Here is a 17,257-nt window from a genome sequence, read left to right on the forward strand (position 1 = left end):
GATTATACTCATCGAGACCTTTAATATGATACCCCACAAGCCCTAGTGGCACCACTTTGACTTTTAACCCAATCTATGACTCACATGACTGTCTCATGACTATGACCAGGAAGCAATTTTTAACTTGTCCCACGTGATTCCACTCATTAAGACCATTAATTTGATACCTCACAAGCCCTAGTGGCCTCACATTGACTGTTAACCCAATCAATGACTCACATGACTGTCTCATGACTATGACCAGGAAGCAATTTTTAACTTGTCCCACGTGATTCCACTCATTAAGACCATTAATTTGATACCTCACAAGCCCTAGTGGCCTCACATTGACTGTTAACCCAATCAATGACTCGCATGACTGTCTCATGACCATGACCACGAAGCGAATTTTACTTTGTGTCCCATGATTACACTCATCGAGACCTTTAATTTGATACCTCACAAGCCCTAGTGGCACCATTTTGACTTTTAACCCAATCTATGACTCACATGACTGTCTCATGACTATGACCAGGAAGCAATTTTTAACTTGTCCCACGCGATTCCACTCATTAAGACCTTTAATTTGATACCTCACAACCCGTAGTGGCCTCACATTGACTTTTAACCTAATCCATGACTCACATGACTGTCTCATGACTATGACCAGGAAGCAATTTTTAACTTGTCCCACGCGATTCCACTCATCGAGACCTTTAATTTGATACCCCACAAGCCCTAGTGGCACCACTGTGACTTTTAACCCAATCAATGACTCACATAACTGTCTCATGACTATGACCAGGAAGCTAATTTTAATTTGTGCCCCATGATTCCCCTAATCGAGACCTTTAATTCGATACCCCAAAAGCCCTAGTGGCACCACTTTGACTTTTAACCCAATCTATGACTCACATGACTATCTCATGACTATGACCAGGAAGCAATTTTTAACTTGTCCCACGTGATTCCACTCATTAAGACCTTCAATTTGATACCTCACATGCCCTAATGACATCAATTTGACTTTACCCAGTCAATGACCACTAATTAATTAATTAACCAAATTTTACGTAATTAAAATGAACGCGCGTCGCCCGGACCCAGTTTCTGGCAAAAAATGTGCGTGTCACGTGACCAACATCATCACGGTAACGAGCGGTTGCACTTTTAAACTGCACGTAAACACGGTGCTCCACATTCACACGCCAGGAAATACCCAGTTCAGTTTTGCGATTTTCTTCCGCTGGTGGCGCTGTTGAACGGCGCCAGCAGCGCCACCTGTCCCACGTTCGGGCCCCTATAAGATGCCTCTGGCAGCCCAAAAGCGGAAGTTTTTTTTATCATCACAACATAAAGCAGCCATCATTGTACGAATCAGTGGCCCTTGTCGAGGAAGGGAAGATAGCACTGACAAGTGCAGAGTTACCGAATTTTCGCGCGAATAACCCGCCTCTGCATTAACTCACACACCCCACTTTCCATTGGTGAATAAAAAAAAATATATCCCCGCATATTGCCCGCATATCTTATACATAAAAGGATGGACCACAGCTACTAGTCAAGCAACATTACTAGGGATGGGCGAATATTCGGTATTGTCGAATATTCGATCGAATAGCTCTCTATTTGTTATTCGCTTCGATCCGAATGCAGGTATTCGATATTTTCGAATTATTCGATGCTCCCGAATAGGCAGCTAAAAGCCAAGCTTTTTGGTCAAGCTTTCCGAGAGTTACCCCAGGCTTGGCTCAAGACCCACCAACGCGGACATTTCTATTATCAGTGCCGGCACTGCCGAGTTGCTGCCTTGCCTAGAGGTTCGACGAAGCTCTCGGCCGCCAGCACACTTTAGGTTAAAAAAAAAGGCGGCACTGAAACGACACCGCTCCGAACATAGCGGCACCAAGCCAGCAGACCGCCATTTTGAATAGGCATGCCGTCATTTTGAATAGGCTCGCTCAGTGCGGCAGTACGCCGCACATAGTGACGCCGCACTAAGCGAGCCTATTCAAAATGGCGGCCAGCCACTTGCCAACGTTTTTAGATTAATCTAAAAACGTTGCCACTTGCGCTTTACTCGGCTACGGCCGAGGATACTAGTGGCTACAATACTTTTTTTTTTAGCGGAGCTTCTAGGCGGCGCTTAACTCTGCGAGTTTCTAGGTGGCGCTTAAACTTGTGAATGAGCAGCCGGCGGAAACTGATGCACCAGAGCATGTGGCGCAACAGGCATTTCTTCATGAAAACTTGTGAATACAGCAAAGGAAAGCTGTGTGTAAGACTTTGCAATAAATGTTCAACTGGTAATAATTTTACACAATGCTGTGCCTACGTGAGTTCTAATTATTAGAAAAAACTGTGTACATTAGTCAGGTCACAAGTTGCTCATTTGTCTGTGATTTGCAATATGTACTATTCGAACTATTCGATTCGAAATTATTCGACCAAATCACTATTCGCTTCGAATTCGCTTCGAACCTCAAAATCTATATTCGCCCATCCCTAAACATTACACATTTGTTTATGCAAAAGAACTTACCTAGCCGACTATGTAACTAGACGATTTGCCGCGTACATTTTTTTCATTTGGTATGTTGTTGAGCGGTGTGTGCAAAATAAGCACTGTCAATGGGATAACAGTGGCTTAGTTGCTATTACTGCTGTAGGGCCATCACGGCCCAACACACAAGGCCACTTTAACACCACCTCTGTTGTGTTTGGCTATGATGGGCCAAGAGCAGGCTGTTTTGGTGTGAACGCCTTTTTATCTCAGTACAGCACTCTCTCGCAACCTCCTGCTCAAATGTGGCCTAACAATAGCCTAACCACATAATCGAAGCAGCACTTAACTCCATTCCACAGACTTCTTCTCGTAGGGCGACTAAGCCAAATCCTTGGCGGAAGGATGATTGCAGGAAGGCCCGTAAGGAACAGAATAAGGCGTGGGGTGTCTTGCGTAGGTACCCGACGACCAAAAACCTGTTACTTTTCAAGCGGGCAAAGGCCAATGGCAGGCAGATTGGTCGTATTGCAAAAAGAGAAAGCTGGAATAAGTTTGTGTTGTCAATCTCACATCATATACTGATACGCGGAAAGTATGGAGAAGAATTAAAGCAGCACTCCGAGGAAGCAACACAGTTACGCACCCTCTGGTCAGCACAGGTGGAGACACTTTACAAAACCAAGCGAATGCTTTAGGTGAGCATTTTGAGTATTATTATCAGGCTCAGCTCACTATTCAAGTAATTTCCTGAGACAAAAACAGTCAGAAGAACGAAAGATCATACGTGACAAAAAGGCAGTCTGATGTCGAGTATAATTGCCCTTTACCAGCTGAAAGTTTCCCTTGCCACTTGCGGGAAATCAGCACCAGATGCAGACCAAATAACATATACTATGATTAAGCACCTTCACGATGCCACGCTTGAATCACTTTTGCTGTTGTTTGACAGGATACGCCATGAAGGACAATTTCCAAAAGCGTGGGAAGAAGCTATTGTGGTGCCGGTTCTGAAGGAGGGGAAAGACCCAGCACTTGCAACAAGTTTTAACCCAGTCGCTTTGACCAGTTGCTTATGCAAAGTCTTGGAAAAAAATGATTAACCGCCGCCTCATGTACTTTCTTGAGTACAATGGTATTATTGAAAATCGCCAGGTGGGGTTTCGCTCTGGGAGGTCCACGACGGAGCATTTTCTTTGATCTGCAGAAAGCCTGTGACACAGCATGGTGTTATGGTATTCTTCGGGATCTGTAGCGTATTGGTGTTTGCAGGAACATGCTGACCTGCTTAAGAGACTACCTCTCGGAGCGGACCTTTCAAGTTAGAGTTGGGAATGTACTATCCAAGAAGTTTATTCAAAAAAACGGAGTGCCACAGGGTTGCGTGCTGAGCTGCACTCTGTTTATTGTGAAGATGAACTCTTTAGGAACTTCACTTCTGTGCTCTGTCTCCTACTCACTGTATGTTGACGATGCTCACATTGCCTTGTAAGTCATGCAATATGTCCATCTGTGAGAGGCAGATCCAACTAGCTACAGACAAACTTATGAAATGGGCAGATGAAAATGGTATCTGTTTCAATCCGGACAAAAGCTCATGCGTGGTTTTCTCTAGACAACGGGGGATTTGCCCAGACCCTGTCATTACACTTAATGAGACACCCATAACTGTAAAAAAAGAGCACAAGTTCCTAGGTGCTGTACTTGATGACAAACTCTCGTTTATCGCACGCATCAAGCGCCTCCGAATGAAATGCCTGGGCGCTGTCAACATTCTGAAAGTCCTCTCACACCAGTAATGGGGTACTGACACGAAGTGTCTACTGGCCTTATTTACAAGTCTTGTAAGATCACGCATGGATTACAAATGTCTTGTGTATCAGTACGCGCCAAAGACAGCACTAAGGATGTTAGATCCTGTGTACCACCTAGGCCTACAACTGGCATTCCGAACTAGTCCTATTTTAAGCCTTTATGTGGAGGCCAACCAGTGGTCTTTAGAGAAACAAGGCAAATCCTCATCGTAGTACTGGCGCTCTTTGGCCTTGATGCCCTTGCACCAAGAAAACCTAGCATCATCATCATCATCAAGAGCAGACGTGCCGATTACCGCACACACAACGAACACACACACGCTGTTCTGCGGTAGCTGGCTAGCGTAGCCCAAGCAAGACGCACTGTGAGTGACCATGTGTCTCCCCCTGGTGGTGTCGCTGCGAGGCTGCCTTCACAGTTGTTGCATGGTCTTTTATGTAAACAAATATGGCAGCAGCCATGCAAGCATGCTGTGGCAGACATTTATGCACTTTGAGTCGGGGGGAAAAAAAACGCATTTTAGCACTTTTTGGACACTGTCAGCTTCAAATGGGTAGATAAAATTCCAACCGGACTTGTTTACGCAGGATAGCTTTCCAAAAACATTTTGTTGCCGCGAGATATGAAATACATGGGCTTGTACGGACGTTTGCCGGGGATTCGAAAATATTTTGTTGCTGCAAGAATTTCGTACTACAGTCAAACTCCGCTACAACGAAATTCACGGGGATCGCGAAAAATTTCGTTGTAGCGAGAATTTCGTTGTCGCGGAAAAATCAGTAAATAAAGAAAACAGGGCAGGCGTCTATCTGGCGTCGTGAAATCTCCCACCTACCTTTTCGCCCCAATGTTGCCAACTTGCTTGGAGCTCGCTCCGCCAAAAATAGCACCCTTCTTATAGCACGGAGTTTATATCGTAATTTGAGGTCACAACGCGTCTCGCGGCGCTTAGACCAGCGTTGTAATATGCGCGTCGTACTCGTGGAGATCCGCGCAAAAGCAGGCGTCGTGAAATCACAGCGCGGAGTTTATATTTTAATTTGCGGTCACGGATATTTGCGGTCACGGATAAACTTCCGTTTCTTGCTGTGTGGCACCGCCATAGGCAACCGCAGACGAGACCGAGAAAAAAAAAGCACGGGTCGTAGCTGATGAAGCGAAGCGTGCAGGAGTACCGAGCTAACTCTAAGGCGCCGCTTTGCGCAAACGGCTATCCATTCAGGGGGCCCCGGTCACGTGAGCCGCAAGATCAGTGCTCTCGCCGGCGGGCCCCGCCGGCGGGTGCCGGGTGAGCGCGAGAAAGGGCGAGAAGCAGTTTCCTCCTCCTCCGCCGCCGCCGCCGCCGCTAAGGGACCTTAGCCGCCGCCGCTTTTGAGCGCCGTCGGCACCGGTAATCCAGACATCGAGAAGCGGCAGCTTCTCGATGTCCGGATGTTCGAAGAAAATGTTGCTACTAATAATTTACATTGTTATAACTTATCAAAATTAGTTAGAGTGGTTCAGTCCGTTGCAGATCGAGTGACTTGTGTCCCGGGAAAATTTCGTTGAACAGGGAGAACAATAAAAAAAGTGGTTCGTTGTGGAGGGAGTTTTAATACATTGGGGCCTATGGGATGCGGGCGGGGAATCGAAAAACCTTCGTTGAAGCGGGAATTTCGTTGTAGCGGAGTTCGTTGTAGCGGAGTTTGACTATAGAAGGATTTCGTTATCGCGAGGTTTATTAACTGTATTCGGACACCCCTACTTGTCTCCTTCATCACTGGACGGCGTGCCTTCTCTTTGAAGGACTTTTCTTGCGCTGTTGTGACGAGACTTGAAAACGGCTGCAGCTATCCACTACCAGCTTGGTGCAAGTGCTATTGTCATTGACTGATTGGCTGAATTTGTGTCATCAGCTGTCGACCCAGAGTGATCGTAATGCGGTTTAACGTGCATTTATCATGTGAGGTTGTCAGCCAAGCTCATATTATCTGAGCAGTACCCAAGAGACTGTCTCTCTTGGGCTCGCCGCAGATAGTGCACAAGTAATCCAAGGGTTCTGCTTGTTGCTGGGATGTATGTGAGAAACAGATATCTGGCTGTGCCTCGGTCACTCTGTGGTCAGTCCGAAACTCACAGTTGAAGAGCCAACCCTAGAGACACAATGTATTGTTGAGGAGTTTGCAACCGCATCCGAGGTGTCAGCAGTGTTCCGGTAAAAGTGATTCACATTAAAAGATTAGCAGCGTGGAAGTCTTTGAGAAGTACTGCAAGGCTTTCTTCGCCTTTGAAGCACGTAAGCCTACTTAAGTGTCTCAAGTGTGTTCTTATATATACCCGACATCACTACCTTCATCTTCTTCCAGGAGAAGTACTTGTCGGGAATGCGTCTGCGATGTCTCAGGGCCGCCGTTTCGGCTCCGCATTTCCTCTTCTCCATGTTCTCCTGCGTATTCTTCTTGAGCAACGTGGACGTCGGACTGGTCTTCTTCAGAAAAGTCGTATGTGGTGAGGAAACTCGTGCTTGGTACTGAGTAGGACGTAGTACTTACTCGTGGATACGGGAAGCAAAGTGTGGCTCATTCCTCTTTCGGGAGAAAAGGGATGACGTATAATGGGTGTAATCGTACATCCATGGCCTTGCTGAATCAATTCCTGCTCATGTGGAGAATAGATCGCACACCTGTGGACCTCGTAAGTCACTTTCCCTGAGAGGCAGGAGTAAGTTGCTCTGAAAGAGGAACAAACGTTTGGCAGTGTTTGGTTATGGAGACCTCTTTGGCACATCACTCACATCTCTTGAGGGAGCATTCGGCCGACATGCGTGCCTTTTCTTTTTCTTTTTAATCTCTTTGCTGCTCCATTTTTGTTACCTTAATTGTAAAAATTTGTTGCATGTTCTTGTACTCTTTGTTGTTACGGTTAGTACATACTTCGAAATTTGGCCCTACTAGGTTAACCTATGCAAAGGAGAATGGTAGATGTAATGCTTACAGGTAGCGAACAAGTGCTTTGAATTGTGGAACAAATTTATGCAGGACATACTCTCGCTTAATTAAACGAAGAAAAGAAAAGTGGAGTTTGGCTGGGCATGTGATGTAAAGGGACTATCCTGTGGACTGTCTGGCTACTGAGGTACGAAAGACCAATACTAGTTAAGGAAGAGAGACAGCTCGTTTGAGAGACAAGATAAGAAAATGTGGGGCAAAGTTTGTTGCATAAAAAAGTGAAGTGGTCAGAAGTTCATGGTAGAGGCCTTCGTCCAGCAGTGGGCGGCTGCTGCTGCTGCTGCTGTTGATGATGATCAGTTACCGTTGGTGGTGACGGGGCCAGGACATTTTGCTGCTGGTGAAAATGTCGCAAAGTTCAATTCCTGGCCACTTTGGGCAAGCTTCTAATGGGCACGAATGTGCATAAATCTTATGTGTAGGTGAGTGCTTAATGCGTTTCGGTTCACTTGGTTGGTTCCAGGCACAGAGAGCAACTGAGGCGCGCCTCAAAAAGTTGAGCTGTTGCTTTAATGAACGTTTAAAAAAATAGTCATACTCACGTTTATCAACAAACATCGTAGCGAAGATCTAGAAGGAGAAATTGCGCATGAGCGGAGCTAACGGTAGCAATTGTGTGCCATTTTCTGAAAAATAAATGCTGAGGAGATAAGGGGCACTCCGAAAGCACCTTCCTTTTGCCGTGTTTAGCCGCACGACACCGATGTATTGCGGGAAAGCCTGCTGCCGTTAGGGGGTAGGAAGCCAGTGCACGTGTATGGCAGGCAGGCGCAAACACTCAAGGCGTGATACATTCAATGGCCAACTATATCTTGTTTGTGGCAAACAGTAAATTTTTATTTGTTTTTCGAGGGTTCATTTTTAAAGCGGAGCTTTTCTACGCCTCACCGTCCCGTTACCAAAATGCACCGCAGGAAAGCCAACTTTACACAGCTGGTTTCACAAAATGACGACGATGATGATGATAAGTGAAGGCACATCGGATGTCTCAAGAAAGAAACGCCTCCCCTGGTCGGAAGCGAACCTGGGTCAGTCCGACACAGTCGAAGCAGCTTCGCGTTTTAACCATCTTCGTCTTAAGAAAGGGGCTGTTCTGATTTTTTTTTTCTTCTCTACAAAGTATAATTTTATGTACTTGTGTCTACTGTAACAAATGTTCAAAAGTGTGTTTGGTTTCAAAGTGAGTGTGAAGCAAAAAATGATTGTGTTCGTGTAGTTGTAAATCGAAGCGAACAGTTGGCGTTTTTGCAATGAGAAAACTGAAATTTACAATCTCTCAAGCATGCTTCAGTAAGAATAGCCTGTAGAAAAATAAAAGGCTTGTTCAAAAGGCTTTGCGATATTTCTCTGTGGCATAAAATAAATGCACAGAAGTTGCGGTGTTGCTTCTAGCTTTCATGACACGATTAAATTTTAGGTGGGGGTAACTTTTACCTTACGGGGTGCCGTACCACATTGCTTCAGTTTTAGTTTAATGGGAGTATATATCCTGATAACTGATAAGCTGAGATTAACAAAAATAAAAAACAATGTAAACCACTGTTCCGTAGGTGTTCATATCAGTTGTAGGAAGGAAACTGTGTGCATAGGGAAGTGCAAGGCATGAAAAAATGGTCTACTTTTAAACTGCCCGCCTTTTAATGACATGGCAATATAATCCCCGCTTTGCAGTTGCTTCTGGGTACCTTTTCCAGTACGAACAACATGAATTTAATTTTTATAATGCACTGCAATGTAGTGATACTGTACATCCTGTACAGTGTAAGTACCGTATTGTCACGTAGCCAAGGACGAAGCAGTTGTTTGGAAAAGAAACAAGTTTATTGGAGCGAACTTGTGCTCCCCTAACAACTGAAAAGAATACAGAGGCGGCGAAGCAGTGGTCAACAAAGTGACGTACGTGCGTCGGCGAGCGTCGCAGAATCGAATGCCCCGGCGTCTGCTCTGCAGGCTTTTTATCTTTCGGCGCGCGTGGTTCTGGAACCGTCGATTCGCATCGAGAACATTGTAGATGCAAGAAGATTATTCCGGGATGTTCACGTTAGATCGGAATGCTCTCCCTATCTGAACAGATAACACATGCGGCACAGAAAGAAAGAATGGAACACGCGCTTCCCTTGGCACGGAGATAACACAGACCGGCGCAGCCGGACGGTAAAAGCAAAACACAAATAAACAAACCCAATGCATGGTTCGCGGCAGTATTTTCGCACGTATAACCCGCACCCCCACTTTCCATTGACGAATAAAAAAGTACATCCCCTCGTATTGCCCGCATATTTTGTACATAAGAAGATGGACCAAATCTACCACTCAAGCAACATTACACATTTGTGTATGCAAAAGAACTTACCGATCTGACTACGTAACTAGAGGACTTGCCGCATACATTTTTTCAGGTTGGTATATTGTTGAGTTGCGTGTGCAAAATAAGCGCTGTCAATGGGATAACAGTGGCCTAGTCGCTATTACTGCTGCAGGGGCATCACGGTCCAACGTGCATTGCGGGGAAACTGCACCAAAGGAAATAATACCTCACATATAATCCGCACCTCTAGTTCACCTCTGACATTTTCTCATTTTTGGTGTGGGTTATACGCACGAAAACACGCTATAGTGCAAGTATACAAAAGCACAACAACACAATCTCAAAAGTTTTTAAAGCTGGCTTTCATTTTTGCATGTGTGTGTTCCAGGCTTTCCACTTCCCTTGGTGCCAACGCTACTCGTCATGTACTGCGGTTGCCACGTCTCGATGGACGTCATGGACTGGGAATCAAAGAAGAAGCAATCCTAGCGTTTGCCTCATCTTCTTTGCGCTTTGAACCGGTCGTGGTGATGTGTAGTATCGTAAAGTGATACTCTGTTGGTTAGTGCACGCTGATGGCCTTTAACTACACATATAGCTGCCAGAGTTCAAATTGTATTGTTGACGTATTTATGGAACCCAAGACACACTGAAAGTGCGTTTATAGATGCGTGTGAATTTTTATATTACCTTTATTAATTCGATTATGGTGATGTTCAAATGTTTTGGAGTGCTTGTAATGAAGATGGATTGAACGTACAGAATTTCTTTCTCAGTCACCTTTCTAGCATCACTGCCCTGAACATATTCTCGCTTTTTTTTTGCCAATCCAATTCTGGTGAGATAGATTTCAAAGGCCTGAGCGGTTTACAAAACTGTTGTAACGGTGTTTCGAACGGTCACAATGGTTCTTCTTTTAGTGGTGGCCCTACAGAGTGGTTTCATATTGTACAGTTGAGTTGAGTTGTACTAACAGCCTTGATGGTCCTGCGGTCACAACTGATGCCCATAGCACGTGGTCTTTTATCACCCAAAATATACTCTAATTATTGTTGTACTTACTTATTTATAGCTGTTAGTTCACAAGCGGAGGCAGTTGTGAGGAGGTTTGACTGTACAAACTTTTGCTCTGTGTTGTTTATAAAACGGTGTCAGTCTTTTTGAGGCAAACTCATTCATAGGTGCTGCTGTCTTTTGCACAGTACGTACTAGCTTGTTTTGAGATTTGGTGCTGTTACCGGCAGCGAGTAATTATTAAACTATCTATTTTAAGGTGAGTTTGCGAAAGAGGCTACCATGTGGCGGGCTTAAAACAGTAATAAAAGGGCTAAAATTGCTCGGTATTTCATGAATAAAAGTGTGAAGGCAATGTGTTTTGTTGTAGCTGAGACCACCCAAAGCAAATGGTGTCCTAGGCAAGATCATCAGAGGTACAAGCTGCTACTGCTGAGGACACCACCTGAATAATTATTGCGAATCTAATGGTCTAATCTAGTCTTATTTAATGTAGAGTGGTCACAACCAATATTGTTGTCAAGAAAATAAAGCGAGCCAAAGTGCTTTCTTCAGGTGGTAAATTAACCGCATACCAGCTAGCATATGATTACTGGACAAGTGGAACTCGGGTGTGTCCTAAATTTGCACCATTTGTGTCACTTTATCAAACTTCTGGCTCAAGCCCCTCCGCCTACCGTACAAAAAATCAAATTTTGGATGAAAAATTTCTGGATGCTGACTTCGATGTGGAATGAATCCTGTAGTGCTGAATCTGGTAATTTTGCAAGCACGTTGGCCGTCATCGCTAACCCCAGCGATAACGTTGAGGCTGGGATAGCATAGCGAAGATTTTATTTCACAAGAGTGCTTGCTTTTTGTCACCCCTCCCACGCACACGTAAAACACATGCTTTAAGTGAAAGCACCTTTTCAGCATGTGTATTGGATTTTAGGAAATATTTCTAACCTAGTGTGCAAATATTTGGAAACTTCAAACAGTGCACGGGCGGTGTTCCACAGTACACTTTTATTTAATCTCTCGAACATTCTGGTGCTTTTTTAGCTCTTAAATGTTACCGAGGTGTTACTGTGAACCAAATATTGCTTTGTCGCAAGGTATGACTCCCAACTTCAGTCTCGCTGCATGCCGCCAAAGCTTCACAAAAGAGAAAAACACATGACAAGTAGTGCGCAAGCAAGGAAAGACAAAAACAGTTCACATCGATCTCCAAATGTCCAGCTGACTATCATTAGATCGAGAATTTAAAAAATTCAGTAGACAGATGGTAAGATGTAGTGGCAAGTCATCCATCTCCATGCTGACTTAAGAGAGTAATGAACTCCTCATTAAAGATAGAGTGATGAACAGGTAAATAGTGGTGTAGAACGACGCACCATTGACCATCACGTCAAATGAGGCAATGCAGAACGACAGAACACAACTCTAGTAGACACTAATGTAAAATAATGCACCATAGACCATCAAGTCAAACGGGGCAATGGAAAACTAACAAATACAAAACACAAACCTAGTGGGCTAGCACAAAAAAAGACATTCAGGCAAACTGGGGGAGAATTGTCAGAAATCTTCTACATCACAGACACAAAAGAGCGTGAACCTCTGGTAGTTTTGTTTAATTTAAAATCCAACGAGCGTTCATCAACTCCACTTTCTCGTATGTCTTGTCCTGTGCTGGCCTTTTTCTTTTTATGGTCTGGAAGCGTGCAAACACACCATTTGTCGAGTAACTAACTACCTGGTGGAATTCACATTTATGTCGGTGCATTCGCTCGGAGATAATTTCGTCCTGCACGTGTGTTTCGCACGCACCGAAACTGAAAGTATTTGTGTTCTGCAAGAACACATTGGCAATCTCTCATTTTAATAGTTTTCTTCAACTGGGCATTTAAAAATGGATATCTGCACCCACCCGCCCTCCTTGTATATCTACTACTAATAGGGGATTAAAAAGAGGGGGGGGGGGGGTAGTTCAACTGCAATACCACTTAGTCTTCTCCGTCCGAAGCCTTCAAGTGAAAAGAATTGGTGACCTTCGTAGTTGTACCTTTGCCATAGATTTACATTGGTCAGGCACTTGGATGAAAGCGGGAAGCAGTTTTGGCTTCACCTTTCAAGTGACTAGACGTGGCCAAAGTCTTCCAAACAACACAAAAGCGGTTAATATGAAACCTGCAAGATGACTGCCATTTCCTTGCACCGAAACCTTAGCATGTGCTCACTGCTTTCCACATCAACATTTACAGTAACCTAGAACACAGATCTTGGCAATGAAGGGATTGAAGGTTATGCAGAAGTGAATGTGATTCAATAGCTGTTAATAATATGGGTGGCATGCACGCATCACTGACAGGGTCAGATTTGCGTCTTTTGCGCAGCCCTTGTTTTGTCGCGCTTCTCACGTTGTTGGCATTGCTGTTCTGCTTGTTCCCATAATGCAATTGTTTTAACTTATTACTTGTTATCAGAGGCAAAAATAAATGGAATTTTGAAAATTGACGTGTTTTTTTTTTATTAGTGAGTGACAGCAAATAGATTAGAGACTATGAGGGAACAGCTTACATTTTGTTGACTGTGTCTAAGTTGGTGATGGCGTGTGATTGCTCTGGATTGTTGTTGTTGATAAATGATTACTATAAATAAAGCATAATAATTTCCCTGGACAAGGATTACCGTCATCCGATGCTGTTAAAAGGGTTAAAAGGCTTGTTTTGAACCGTAATTTCGTTTATTTGTTGTTTTCACAACGTAGCCTCCCCAGTGTCGCAACTGAATTATTCAGCCTGGCTTTGGGTGAAACGACGCATTTGCATTTACAGCCTTTGTGGAAAGTTTCTGTACCGGCTGTTACCATGCCTGAAACCAATACGTAAACACGTAGGCTTTAAAGGAGAAAGTGCCACGTTTTTGTCAGAGGCACAACATGGAATTTGGACTTTGACTTATCGACAGTATACAGTCGAACACGGATATATCGAACTCCAAGGGGATCGCGAAATAGTTCGATATATGAAAAATTCGATATAAAAATATGGGCTCTGAGACCTCACCTATGGCGGACAATCACTTACCGATCGTCGCATTCAAGAATGACAACTAATTCCGCACTCACGACGCAACAGGACTCTTTATTTCCGTGAAAAAAAAAAATCGCTCATCTTGGCCTGCTTCTTCGTCCTGGAAATGAAATTAAAGACGCTGATCTCGATCTTCTCGAGGCTGCGCAACTAGAAAATTCCAGCAGTACGCTGCGCCTTCGCACACCATGCACAACACGCACGCAAAAGAAGAACAGCGCGCACGTACCACAAGAACTTTGACTCTCTGAACGGACTCCAACAAAGCGCTCGCGATGGTCATCTCCGAGAGAAACAGTGATCTCCGAAAGGTGCGGGACAACTCGCCAAACAGCAGCAACAGCAGCAAAATGCAAAAGAAGGAGAATGCCGTCAGCGCCTTCGTTCCCTCTTCCCTTTCCCGAGACGACATCGGGGGAAGCAACACCAGATTTCGTATCTAGTTGGTGTTGGGGGAAGACAGACCCAGACAGAGAGAGAAAAAAAAACTCTTTTTCGGCAAGCCGGGAACGTACGCAGCCGAAAAAAAAAAAAAAAAAAAAGGACGTGCGCAGTCGGGGCATCCCTACCTCGCACTGTCACATTTTCTGAGCGTTCGGGCTTGTGTGCCTAGAGAGATTTAGCATACCGGGCTCCGTCCGCTAACGCTACGGTGGCCGGTAGCGGGGCCCGACTGGGCAAGCGCAAATTCGTTCCAGTAGGGGGGATTAGTTCTGCGAGCCAGTCTTCGCCATGCCCGCGCATTCCTCCACATCCTCCTCAACCTCAATCAGGGGTGCAGCGACCGCCGAAGAGCACCTTCCAGCTCGTGCGGCGTTCGATATACCCAATCTCGGGAAAAATACGGTTCGATATAAACGTACCAATTCCTATACTTTTACACAGAATTTTCAAGGGGATAATTTATGAGTTCGATATAGACAATGATTCGATATACCCGTGTTCGACTGTAGCAGTTAATTGGGCAAAACTGAAAATGCTAGATCCTGCCCGAGTACCCACATGAAGGCAAGCACCATGTGAACGGAATTAGGTGAAAGTGAGAGAAAACTTCTTGATGAGGAAACCCTAGTCCACGAATCCATGTCTTCACCCGTTTCACCAAGTAAGTCTGGTCCTCCACTGGGCAGTTGGTCAGCAGTGCCTCCCAGAGCTTAGCAAAGGAACGGCTGAATTAAATATGCATTCCAGAATTATATGTTGGAGGGTGCATCTCAAAAAAACAAGCTGTGCACAAATTAACTGAAACAAGAACAATGAAGACAGCACAAGCGCCCTGCGCTTTTGCTGTCTTCATGTGACTGGACTGGACTGGACTGGATTGCATTGGACTAGCTGGACTGGACTGAACTGGATTGGATTGGATTGGATTGTTGAACATTAGCTCACGCTACGTATATCCTGGCAGAGCCGAAATAAGCCACTGCTAATTTTTTTGTTTCTGTCTTCGTCCCATCAGGCGGCACTCAGTAACCCGTCGTCCCTGGCGACGTCCTCTGCGTGTTGGATGACAGCAGCCTGTATTCCGGAAAGAGAGCTGAACGATGCAACCTTCCACTGCTCATTACATCTTATGTGTGCGCCTTGTTCAAAGGACTGTGGTTAATTGGGACACACACATCTGTTCCAGGAGAGCACCTGCACGCCACATCTTACGTCATCACCAGGCTCAGCCAATCGCGTACGACGCTCCTCATCTACACGGCAGCAGCACCACGCCGCGCGCTCATACAAAGCTGTCCCTCCGCGTCCCGGCCACTCCTCATGCGTCATTCGTTGCATGCCACTACCCCCCCCCCCCCCCCACCCCCCCCCCTCTCTTGCCAGTTCGCCGAGCGGAGTTTTCTAGCGCGCGTCGTATAGGGGCTCGGGCTGTTGGCGTCTCATGTCGTCGTCGTAACCGTCGTCTCATGTGGTCATGGTACTAAAACACCGGGACACTGATTTACGCCTCGCGCTAGAACGTAACGCGTCCTTAAAAAGAACACCGGGACGGGCCCGTTTACGCCTCGCACTGGAACGCTTCTTCACGCGTACTAAAAACACCGGGACGCTCGTTTATGCCTCGCGCTAGAACACTTCGCAACGCGTACTAAAAAAAAACACCGCGAAACTCGTTTACGCTTCGCGCTGAAAAGACAAGAGACTTTTGCAGCAAAGCTGTATACCGCCACCTCCCAACGGTTTCATCTCCGTTGGCAAAAACGCCATGCTTCGCCCCTCCCCAGGTTTCACGTTGGCCCCGGATTTTTTTCTTTATCTTTTGATTCTTGTTCTGGCTGGAACAGCGCGAGCGGAACCTGTGTGCTTTTTGTGCTTCCTCTTACGTCGCACTTGCTGGAGCCGAGGCGAGAGCTTAAACATCTCTGCTGTTAAAATTGGCAGGGCGTCTGCATGCTCACCTCCCTGCAAAAGTCGTCGAAGACGATAGACTTCTGCCACCCCTGCCACATAAATTCGTCTCTCCTCTTCCCCGTCCACCTCTCACGCTCTTACCCCTCACACTTCACTCCTCCCACTACAAACACGGAGGAGGTTTGCTAAAGTGTGGCACCGCCATAGGCAACCGCAGACGAGACCGAGAAAAAAAAAGCACGGGTCGTAGCTGATGAAGCGAAGCGTGCAGGAGTACCGAGCTAACTCTAAGGCGCCGCTTTGCGCAAACGGCTATCCATTCAGGGGGCCCCGGTCACGTGAGCCGCAAGATCAGTGCTCTCGCCGGCGGGCCCCGCCGGCGGGTGCCGGGTGAGCGCGAGAAAGGGCGAGAAGCAGTTTCCTCCTCCTCCGCCGCCGCCGCCGCCGCTAAGGGACCTTAGCCGCCGCCGCTTTTGAGCGCCGTCGGCACCGGTAATCCAGACATCGAGAAGCGGCAGCTTCTCGATGTCCGGATGTTCGAAGAAAATGTTGCTACTAATAATTTACATTGTTATAACTTATCAAAATTAGTTAGAGTGGTTCAGTCCGTTGCAGATCGAGTGACTTGTGTCCCGGGAAAATTTCGTTGAACAGGGAGAACAATAAAAAAAGTGGTTCGTTGTGGAGGGAGTTTTAATACATTGGGGCCTATGGGATGCGGGCGGGGAATCGAAAAACCTTCGTTGAAGCGGGAATTTCGTTGTAGCGGAGTTCGTTGTAGCGGAGTTTGACTATAGAAGGATTTCGTTATCGCGAGGTTTATTAACTGTATTCGGACACCCCTACTTGTCTCCTTCATCACTGGACGGCGTGCCTTCTCTTTGAAGGACTTTTCTTGCGCTGTTGTGACGAGACTTGAAAACGGCTGCAGCTATCCACTACCAGCTTGGTGCAAGTGCTATTGTCATTGACTGATTGGCTGAATTTGTGTCATCAGCTGTCGACCCAGAGTGATCGTAATGCGGTTTAACGTGCATTTATCATGTGAGGTTGTCAGCCAAGCTCATATTATCTGAGCAGTACCCAAGAGACTGTCTCTCTTGGGCTCGCCGCAGATAGTGCACAAGTAATCCAAGGGTTCTGCTTGTTGCTGGGATGTATGTGAGAAACAGATATCTGGCTGTGCCTCGGTCACTCTGTGGTCAGTCCGAAACTCACA

General features: G+C 45.8%; 1 protein-coding gene across 2 annotated transcripts in view; it reads left to right on the plus strand.

The window, feature by feature from the left end:
* LOC144150177 (protein-cysteine N-palmitoyltransferase HHAT-like protein) overlaps positions 1 to 13,105 on the plus strand; it is a 51,583-nt gene extending 38,478 nt beyond the window's left edge. For both annotated transcript variants that reach the window (XM_077682021.1, XM_077682020.1), the window contains exons 12-13: positions 6,643 to 6,784; positions 9,981 to 13,105. In XM_077682021.1, coding sequence (XP_077538147.1) covers positions 6,643 to 6,784; positions 9,981 to 10,081 — 243 coding nt within the window. In that variant the 3' untranslated portion in view covers positions 10,082 to 13,105. The remainder of the gene's footprint in view (positions 1 to 6,642; positions 6,785 to 9,980) is intronic.
* Positions 13,106 to 17,257: the final 4,152 nt, after the last annotated feature.

This window comes from Haemaphysalis longicornis, unplaced genomic scaffold (assembly GCF_048455015.1).
Source record: "Haemaphysalis longicornis isolate Haplotype H1 unplaced genomic scaffold, Haemaphysalis longicornis Haplotype H1 scaffold_8, whole genome shotgun sequence".
Taxonomy (NCBI): Eukaryota; Metazoa; Arthropoda; class Arachnida; order Ixodida; family Ixodidae; genus Haemaphysalis; species Haemaphysalis longicornis.